Consider the following 10,976-nt stretch of genomic DNA (forward strand, 5'->3'; position numbering starts at 1 on the left):
ATCTTTGAAATCGGTCCAGTCTTAAGCGAGATGAAACAAGCTGCAATCTAACTTTAAACAGTCAGTCAGCGTCCACGAAAAGTTCTATTGTTGCCGCTGACAGACTCAGATTATTATTCTAAGTGTCTGACAACATTATGGGATGGATCCCTACAGAGATAGACCTTTTAGTTAAAGAGTAAGATCCTTTTAGTTTAACATGAAACAGCCCCGAAATCACCATCACCAAACTACACCAGACTCCATGTAAATAATCAGGATTTTTAGCGTGTATAGAGCCAGCATATCTCCACCAGACTCCATGTAAATAATCAGGATTTTTAGCGTGTATAGAGCCAGCATATCTCCACCAGACTCCATGTAAATAATCAGGACTTTTAGCGTGTATAGAGCCAGCATATTTCCACCAGACTCCATGTAAATAATCAGTACTTTTAGCGTGTATAGAGCCAGCATATTTCCACCAGACTCCATGTAAATAATCAGGACTTTTAGCGTGTATAGAGCCAGCATATCTCCACCAGACTCCATGTAAATAATCAGGACTTTTAGCGTGTATAGAGCCAGCATATTTCCACCAGACTCCATGTAAATAATCAGGATTTTTAGCGTGTATAGTGCCAGCATATTTCCACCAGACTCCATGTAAATAATCAGGACTTTTAGCGTGTATAGAGCCAGCATATTTCCACCAGACTCCATGTAAATAATCAGTACTTTTAGCGTGTATAGAGCCAGCATATTTCCACTAGACTCCATGTAAATAATCAGGACTTTTAGCGTGTATAGAGCCAGCATATTTCCACCAGACTCCATGTAAATAATCAGTACTTTTAGCGTGTATAGAGCCAGCATATTTCCACCAGACTCCATGTAAATAATCAGGACTTTTAGCGTGTATAGAGCCAGCATATTTCCACCAGACTCCATGTAAATAATCAGGACTTTTAGCGTGTATAGAGCCAGCATATTTCCACCAGACTCCATGTAAATAATCAGTACTTTTAGCGTGTATAGAGCCAGCATATCTCCACATGTAAATGGGTGAATTAAGGGTTTATTTCAACCAAACCAGAGTGGTGATTGTTGGAACAGTGGAGAGATGAACCAAGACGGCTTTTAGTAGTTTGATTTAGTTTCTGTCCACTTTGAATGAAGTGTGTTTTACGATGATAATAGTACTGATTATTTACATGGAGTCTGGTGGGTTTATATTAGAGATGAAGTGACCAAAATAATCGAAAAAACGCACCCTAAACGTTGGCGAAAGCTACAACAAATGTCCAAACTTCTAGAAAAAATGACAAAAAAACAATGAAAATATGAAATGCTGAATACGAAAATGTGTGTGTGTGTGTCTCTGTGTGTGTGTGTGTGTGCGTGCGTGCGTCTCTCTCTCTCTCTGTGTGTGTGTGTGTGTCTGTGTGTGCGCGCATTTTTATCGGCACACCTCTACTTTATATTATATTTATACGTTATATGTCCAGACGTACCTTTCAGAGTGAGCCAGTATTATTTAGTATGTGTTTTAGGATGATTAAATCCCTGATTATTTACATGGAGTCTGGTGGGTTTAGATGTTTAGATGAGATATATATATATATATATATATATATATATATATATATATATATATATATATATATATATATATATATATATATATATAATATTCGTACCTTTCAGAGTGACCCAGTAGTGCTTCCACTTGCGGCGAGCGACCAGCTCCAGCTTCCTGTCTTTGCCGACGGTGATAAGAGCTTTGAAGGACAGCCATCCGGCCCGCCTCACCGCGCCCTGCTCCGTCTCAAACAGGAAGTCCAGCTGCCCGCCTCCCCCCCACTCCTCCTCCTCCTCCCCCTCCATCTCTTCCTCCCCCTCCTCCCCGTCCGACGGCTCGGTCCTCTCAGCGGCGCCCGTCTCCAGCTCCTGCATAAAGTTCTCGTAGACGTTCTGCCGCTGGGCGTCGCTGGTCCGGCTCTGGCTCTGGTTCTGGGTAAGGCTCCTGGAGGAGCCCCAGGGGGCTGCTGGGACCTGGTTCTGGTTCTGGGTAAGGCTCCTGGAGGAGCCCCAGGGGGCTGCTGGGACCTGGTTCTGGTTCTGGGTAAGGCTCCTGGAGGAGCCCCAGGGGGCTGCTGGGACCTGGTTCTGGTTCTGATTGAGGCTCCTGGAGGAGCCCCAGGGGGCTGCTGGGACCTGGTTCTGGCTCTGGCTGTGGTTCTGGGTCTGGGTCTGGTTGAGGGTCCCAGAGGAGCCCCAGGAGGCTGCTGGGACCTGGTTCTGGCTCTGGTTCTGAGCGTGGAGAGGGTTGGAGGACCACAGCAGGTTGCAGCCATTGCTGCTCTCGCTGCCGTACGGCTCCTGGGGAAGAATCACAAGCTCTTCTATTAATCCTTTACGGTAACACATCATTATGACCATCATTAATAAGCGGTACATTGATTTACTAAGAAAGGCAGACTTCGTTACGAGACTCTCTGGACAGACACTGGTGAGCGGCCGCGCGCCATGTTGGTTTGAAAGTGGCGTCCAGACAGTCTGGCGGTACGTTTGTGGCGTGTGTGTTCAAGGTAGCGATCACTGCAAGCTGATGTACATGATCGGGGTTAGGTAAACTGGGTAAATGCCGATCCCCAATCATTTAGAAAAATGCCAAAATCGTCTCCGATCCGACACTGTGATCAGGATCGGGACATCCCTAACAATACATGCTTTATATTAAAGGTGCACTAGGGCTGGGCCATATGGAGAAAATAAAAAATCACAATACTTTTGACCAAATACCTCGATATCGATACCGCAACGATGTTGTAGTGTTGACTATTGGTGCTTTCACAAAATATTTACACTATGAGATTTTTGATAAATAATCATCAGTAATGTGGATATAATGACTAAGTAGGAAAAGGCAAATACTAGAACAGCTACAACTGTCTGGTAAGTTCAGAAAATGACATCACTTTACTGTAATGCAGCCTTTAAAACCAGGAAAAGACACTAATGTCATATCATAATATTATGATATCCAAAATCTAAGACGATATCTAGTCTCATATCATGATATCGATATATTGCCCAGCTCTAAGGTGCACTATGAGTTCTTGCATGGTTTCAGCGCGATTTCATTTTTGTCTCAAATCGTAGGCATCTCTCCTTGATCCGCTAGCTGCCTGGTCCCTGAACACACCGTGAAAAAGCCAGGTCTCGGGAGACTACACAACACAACACTAGAGGCACAGGCTGTGCACCAAAATACAACAAACCATCCAGTCAGCTACTCTCAGATACAACTCACACTACTCAATCAACTCTGCTCACTAACCCCCAACCCCCTCCCCCAACCATCTTGTCGATGATTGGCTGGTACGTGGTTTGTTGTATTTTGGTGCACAGCAAAAACAAGTTGAATGTACAACTCCGACTTTCTTCCTGTTTGTTTTAAATGTTTAAAAGGTCCCATGCTCTTTGGATGCTTTTATATAGACCTTAGTGGTCCCCTAATACTGTATCTGAAGTCTCTTTATATAGACCTTAGTGGTCCCCTAATACTGTATCTGAAGTCTCTTTATATAGACCTTAGTGGTCCCTAATACTGTATCTGAAGTCTCTTTATATAGACCTTAGTGGTCCCCTAATACTGTATCTGAAGTCTCTTTATATAGACCTTAGTGGTCCCTAATACTGTATCTGAAGTCTCTTCTATATATGGGGGGGTGTGGCCTTGACCAACTGCCACTTCGCTTGTTTTCAAGCCATGATGTCTCTCTCTCTCTCATGGGGGGGCCAAATTCTCTGGGTGGGCAAAGCAGAGAAAGGGGAGGTAACCTTTCCCCTTATGACGTCATAAAGGGAAGATTCCTGATTGGCCCATCTGAGCTTTCATTTTCTCAAAGACAGAGCAGGATACCCAGGGCTCGGTTTACACCTATCACCATTTCTAGCCACTGGGGGACCATAGGCAGGCTGGGGGAACTCATATTAATGTTAAAAAACCTCATAAAGTGACATTTTCATGCCATGGGACCTTTATAACAGTGTTGTTGTTGTGACTCACCTGGATCCTCCTCTTCTTCCTGCTCAGACTTCCTGTCCAGTCACTGAGTCGTCGGATCCGACTCTTCAGGAAGTCTTTGCGGCTGTTCCCGGCGGCGGCTGCGGAGTTTCCGACGGACTCGGCCCTGCGACAGGGGAGCGTCAGCGAGGAGTACCGCTGCTCCACGCCCGATCCCTCCTCTTCTGCGATGATCTCATCCAGCCGCGGCGTCGAACAGCAGAAAGCGGCGGGGGCGTCCGGGGCGGTAGGGAAGGCGAACTGCTGCGTGTTTTGGTAAACGCTGTCCAGCAAGGCGGAACTGAAGTCTTCCGGCAGGATCACAGAGTCTCCGATGCCGCTGTCCTCCGTGCGCCCAGAGGAGCACGTGTTGCAGAACTCGCTGCTCTGGCCGCCAGCGGGGAACAGGAGGCTGGCGTTGAACCCTGGCGAGACGTCCACCTGCGCGGAGAAGACGGTGTTGTAGCCGCTGCTACCGGTGGCCATGTCCTCTGTGCGTGCCGAGGAGTAGGCAGCGTAGCCGCTACTCTGCGTGCAGACGAACACGTTATCAGCCAGCTCGCCGCCCGGCCCCCACGGCGAGTCGTACCAGGACCCGTCCGAGCTGAGCGAGCTGCCTTTACTGGTGCGCAGCGAGGGTTCGACAGCTGTCTGGGCGCCGGCCGCGGCAAGGGGGAGGCCCTGCGTCTCCACGGAGACTCCCCTGGCGTTTGTGAACTCCACCCTCATGCTCCCGTCTTTTCCGAGCATCACTTTGGGGCTGCCATCGCCATCGCTCTGTAGAGACGTGCACTCCACGCTCTGCCCGGTACTTCCTGTGAAGAACCTCGGAGGTGCGGCTCCCGGCGTGGGGGCGGGTTCGTAATGCCAGGATGTGTACGGCGGCCCGGTGACCTGCGGCTTCAGGTAGTTCCTCCCGCGGCTCCGGCCCTGATTGCTCCTCCACCAGCTGCGAGCCGATGGCGTTTCCTCCCTCCTGCAGGACGAGAGCCGGAGCGAACACGGCGACTTGGCGGGAGACACGAAACTGCTGTGGCTGTCTGTGTTCCCCATCGCAAAACCTGACGTGAGACACACGGAGATATTAAAATCAAGATGCTGTTAACCTGAAGAAACTCAGACAACAGAGGCAAGTTTATATCTTTTCCTTTACCTTTTGCTGTTCTTGTGTCTACGACGGAGCATTAGGGCCACATCAAGGGAAAAAAATTAAGGAGGAAAATGTTTATTTATTTTGCATTTTGAGAATAAAGTCGACATGTCGAGAAAAGACTTAAAAACTTGATATTTCAAGAATCAAGTCGGACTTTTGAGAATAAACCAAACTACTAACTTCACCTATAGTATTCTACAAAATGCACAAACTATTTCTCTTTTAACGCATAAACACAGTATGGTGTGAAGTATTAGAACTTTGAAGAGATTGTGCCGAAAATTGCGTCTGTTCAGAAGGAGAAACCATACAAACTTGGAAGAGGTGGCCGTATTCCTGCAAACTGAAATAGCTTTTAATGGACAGATGCAATAAGGGTATCGATGGTTACACCTACGCTCAAGATTGGCATGGGGTACTTTCCATAAAATCATCTCTCAATGCAAATCAAACCAGCTATTAGGCTAACTGAAATACAACCATGCCGATCTCTAGGTATGGTGAAGGGTATGTGATGATGTGGGGGTATGGTGAAGGGTATGTGATGATGTGGGGGTATGGTGAAGGGTATGTGATGATGTGGGGGTATGGTGAAGGGTATGTGATGATGTGGGGGTATGGTGAAGGGTATGTGATGATGTGGGGGTATGGTGAAGGGTATGTGATGATGTGGGGGTATGGTGAAGGGTATGTGATGATGTGGGGGTATGGTGAAGGGTATGTGATGATGTGGGGGTATGGTGAAGGGTATGTGATGATGTGGGGTATGGTGAAGGGTATGTAGGGTATGTGATGATGTGGGGTATGGTGAAGGGTATGTGATGATGTGGGGTATGGTGAAGGGTATGTGATGATGTGGGGGTATGGTGAAGGGTATGTGATGATGTGGGGGTATGGTGAAGGGTATGTGATGATGTGGGGTATGGTGAAGGGTATGTGATGATGTGGGGGTATGGTGAAGGGTATGTGATGATGTGGGGTATGATGAAGGGTATGTGATGATGTGGGGGCCAAGGGAACTTTATCAGGATGCATAGTATCCTGGATCCATGTAATAACTGGCCTTTCAAAATAAAAGTCTGCCTGCCTCTATGGGAATTTAACATAGGGGTGTACTGACTTATGCCCCCTGTATTTTAAGGAAGAACATTTATTTATTTACGAGACATTATTCATTCACAAAGAAAATTGGTGTCCTTAAAGATTGGATTTTTCCTCATTTTTTTAATTAAGGCATTAAGATCAATTTCCAAAAGATGATTTTTTAATTCCTCTTTTTAGTCAACTTTAGCTTGGGTGTCCTAATTATTTCACATGACTGTAGGTGGTGATAGACAGATGGTTTATCCAATCAGCTAACCAGGATTTTCGCCCCTTCCCAAAAGTTCTCCAACGGAAAGTTCCCAGATGGATATGCCGAGCAAATGGGAAGCGATCCATCTGGAGTCAGGTTACCAGACTGGGGCCACATGCCATTTTAGGGGTACCAAATATATTAACCCTTGTGTTGTCTTCCCATCGAACACAACTTTTTGTTTTTCTGGGTCAACATTTTAAATGAAAACTTTTTTTTCAACCTTTTGTTCTTCTTGTTCAACACTTGTCACTTTTCCTGATGTTTTTCCTGATTTTTTTCCATGTTTTTTGTCACTATTTGACGTTATTACCGATTTATTTTCACAGATTTTTAAAATATTTTTTTCAGCGGTTTTTCGGATGTTTTTGTCGATTTTTACCCCGTTTTTTTAAACATTATGGATGTTAAATTTTACATACATGCATACATACACACATACATACATACAGACATATAGTACATACACACATACATACACACATGCATACATGGATACAGTACATACATACATACATACATACAGTACATACACACATGTATACATACACACATACATACATACACACATACATACATACAGACATATAGTACATACATACATGTATACATACACACATGCATACATATACACATACATACATACATACAATACATACATACATGTATACATACAGTACATACACACATGTATACATACACACATACATACATACAGACATATAGTACATACATACATACATGTATACATACACTTACATACATACATGCATACATACACACATACATACATACACACATGCATACATATACACACACATACATACACACATACACATGCATACATACACACATACATACATACACACATGCATACATACACACATACATACATACAGACATTTAGTACATACATACATGTATACATACACACATACATGCATACATACACTTACATACACACATACATACATACAGTACATACATACATGCATACATACACACATTAATACATATACACATGCATACATACACACATACATACACACATGCATACATACACACATACATACATACATATAGTACATACACACATATGCAAGTCACAAGTACGTCTCAAGTCTTTGCCCTCGAGTCCCGAGTCAAGTCGAGTCAAAGATGAGGCAAGTCCCGAGTCGAGTCACAAGTCAAAGCCAACAAGTCTCAAGTCGAGTCCAAAGTCCTACCATTTTAGTTTCGAGTCATTTCAAGTCCTCTTACCACAGAAATAAAATTTATACAAATCATGTATGTCTGTAAGATTTGTATTTATTTAAACCTCTTTTTATACAATGACAATCAAATAAGGGCCCGCATGTTTTGCAAATTGCAACTTTTTTTGTCGACTACCTCGTAATTTTTATAGCCAGACGAAACTATCTTCGGCATCATTTTGCCAACTGGCGCGTTGTTGCTTGTGCTTCATTGGTTGTCTTGCAGCGTGCCTGCTTAGATGCTGTCGAATCAAAACAACGTGGGACTACAGTGATTGGATGTCGTGCAGGCAGCGCGCGTGCTCTCTGCATGCATACAGGTGGTGCACATTTTTTTTCACAGATGCAGATAAACTGAGAGCGGCGCGGCCGTGTGAACATTTTCTTCCCCAGTTTTCACGGGAAGTAGGAAGTCCTCTCGAGTCAAAAGGCACAAGTCCAAGTGAAGTCACGAGTCATTGATGTTAAAGTCCAAGTCGAGTTGCAAGTCTTTGTACATTTTGTCGAGTCGAGTCTGAAGTCATCAAATTCATGACTCGAGTCTGACTCGAGTCCAAGTCACATGACTCGAGTCCACACCTCTGCACACATATAGTACATACACACATACATACATATAGTACATACACACACATACATAGACAGACATATAGTACATACATACATACATACACACATGCATACATATAGTACATACACACATACATACATATAGTACATACACACACATAGACAGACATATAGTACATACATACATACATACACACATGCATACATATAGTACATACACACATACATACATATAGTACATACACACATGCATACAGTACAGACATGCATACACGCACAAACACACACACATGCATACATATAGTACATACACACATACAGACATATAGTACATACATACATACATATAGTACATACACACATGCATACAGTACAGACATGCATACACGCACACACACACACACACACACACACACACCATTGTCAGCCAGGGCTGGACAGTAAATCAGCTGCTGCAATAAACACATCCCAAAAGGCTGCGACACACCCTGACACACACTCACTTTCTCGTTAGCTGAAGGAAAACATCAGCAGCAGCTCTTACTACTATAACATCACTGCTACTACATTGCATATATCTGTACATATTGTTCATACATTGCTCATATTACATAGCCATATTTATTCTGCTCTTATAAAGTAACTGCTAATACACTGCACATATTTATATTTAATTTATATTACTCTAACCACCTTCTGTAAACCAACTGTATACTACTATACACTGCAGTATATGTCATGTCCTGTCTATACTCTGTATTTCACATTGCACTTTTCTGCTCTTTTTGCACTTCTGGTTGGACGCAAACTGCATTTCGTAGTTGAAAGTTGAATCTAATCTAAAAAAATAATAGCAACGCTCAATACTATCAAATCGAAATAAATGAAAACTGCAATACAAGTCCAACGGGCAGCCCTGTATCAGGAGAGAATCAAGTCGGGACAAAAGCAGCCCGACCTTACATGTAGAAAGAGTTAACATGAGAGAAACCACTGCAACTTGGACGGTGTTATTCCCATGCACGTCACTCTGTCATGTTTGTAGGCTACTACTTTTCAGTAAGCATGCTGCGTCCGTAACGGACGGTTTGTGACAAAGACTTTCCCCCGTGGGAACAATAGAGTAAAGAGTAGTAAAAGAACCAAAGTTTTACCGGTTTTTAGTCTTCAGAAACAGAAACTCAGCAGCTCCTTCATATCCGTCCTGCTGCCTCCTCTCTCCCTCTCTTTTTCTCTCTCTCCCTCTCTCTCTCCTTCTCAGCCTCCTCTCTCTCTCTCTCTGTTTCTGTATCTCTCTCTCTCTCTCTCTGTTTCTCTTGACGTCTGAAGCTGCTGCCTCCAGCTGCACCCTCTCCCTCTCTCTCTCTCTCTCTCCCTCTCTCTCTCTCTCTCTCTCACTCTCTCTCTCTCTCTCTCTGTTGGGGGAGAATAGAGGGAGGGGGGAGGGGCTTCATGAGCCAGAGCTCTGTTCATTCCTGTGAGAGTTGCTCAGTGTTTTTCTCGCTTTTTTTAAAAACATTTTAATCCTTTTTTCCAACATCTTTGGATGCTTTTTTCAGCATTTTTGTCCAGCTTCTCTCTCTCTCCCTCTCTCTCTGTCTCTCTCTCCCCCTCCCCCTCTATCTCTCTCTCTCCCTCCCCCTCTATCTCTCTCTCTCTCCGTCTCTGTCTCTCTCTCCGTCTCTGTCTCCCTCTTTCTCTCTCTCTCTCTCCTAACTTTCTTTTCTACTTGGTGTTGGTGTCTTCATGTCTGTTTTTATATTTCATTGTGTACTATTGATTGTGTATGCGTGTACTTTTTATCTCTAATGTCCATCGACGCAGATTTCAAACCGTCTGCACTTTGTTGTCAACTCGTGTTTTAAATATGCTATATAAATAAAGTTCACTTGACTTTCTCTCTCTCCCTCTTTCCTTCTCTCTCTCCCTCCTGTTGGGGGAGAACAGGAGGAGGGAGGGGCTTCTTGAGCCTCTGCACACAGACTTTGCTTTTGTATAAACCCTCCCTCCTTCCTTCCCTCTCTCCCTCTCCCTCTCTCCTTCCCTCTCTCTCCCTCTCTCCTTCCCTCTCTCTCCCTCTCTCCTTCCCTCTCTCTCCCTCTCTCCTTCCCTCTCTCTCTGTCTTTCCCTCCTTCCTTCCATCCCTCTCTCTCTCTGTCTCTCTCTCCCTCTCTCCTTCCCTCCCTCTCTCTCTCCTTCCCTCCCTCTCTCTCTCCCTCCTTCCTCTCTCTCTCTCTCTCTCCTTCCTCTCTCCCTCTCTCCCTCCTTCCTCTCTCTCTCTCCCTCCTTCCTCTCTCTCTCTCCCTCCTTCCTCTCTCTCTCTCCCTCCTTCCTCTCTCTCTCTCCCTCCCTCTCCCTCCTCCCTCTCTCTCTCCCTCCCTCTCTTCCATGACGTCTCAGCTCCTTAAACCAGACTTCACTCTTTCTTCTGTTTATTTTGGTTTTCTGGAATGGCGAGTAATTTTCTCCTCATTTTCTCCTTTTTTTTCGGTTTCTTTTATGTCTTTTTTTTTTGTTTTTTTTAACTGAGGCGTCACTCAGAGAGCAGCGGGCTGAGTCACCAGGAGCTTCACAAAGAGAGACGGCAGGACTACA

The 10,976-nt window shown here is 44.5% G+C and overlaps 1 protein-coding gene across 4 annotated transcripts in view; it reads right to left on the reverse strand.

The window, feature by feature from the left end:
- Positions 1–9,668, reverse strand: part of LOC118493893 (T-lymphoma invasion and metastasis-inducing protein 2-like) — a 19,025-nt gene extending 9,357 nt beyond the window's left edge. The window contains exons 1-4 of one of the 4 annotated variants that reach the window (XM_035995702.1): positions 9,536–9,668; positions 4,055–5,112; positions 2,275–2,361; positions 1,680–2,142 (exon numbers count right to left, since the gene is read on the reverse strand). In XM_035995702.1, the coding sequence (XP_035851595.1) occupies positions 1,680–2,142; positions 2,275–2,361; positions 4,055–5,104 (1,600 nt within the window). In that variant the 5' untranslated portion in view covers positions 5,105–5,112; positions 9,536–9,668. Of the gene's footprint in view, positions 1–1,679; positions 2,362–4,054; positions 5,113–9,535 lie in introns of all 4 variants that reach the window. The other 3 variants (XM_035995701.1, XM_035995703.1, XM_035995700.1) reach the window with 3 other exon arrangements.
- Between the last annotated feature and the right edge of the window lie 1,308 nt (positions 9,669–10,976).

The sequence above is a fragment of the Sander lucioperca genome, chromosome 19 (assembly GCF_008315115.2).
Source record: "Sander lucioperca isolate FBNREF2018 chromosome 19, SLUC_FBN_1.2, whole genome shotgun sequence".
In the NCBI taxonomy this organism is placed as follows: Eukaryota; Metazoa; Chordata; class Actinopteri; order Perciformes; family Percidae; genus Sander; species Sander lucioperca.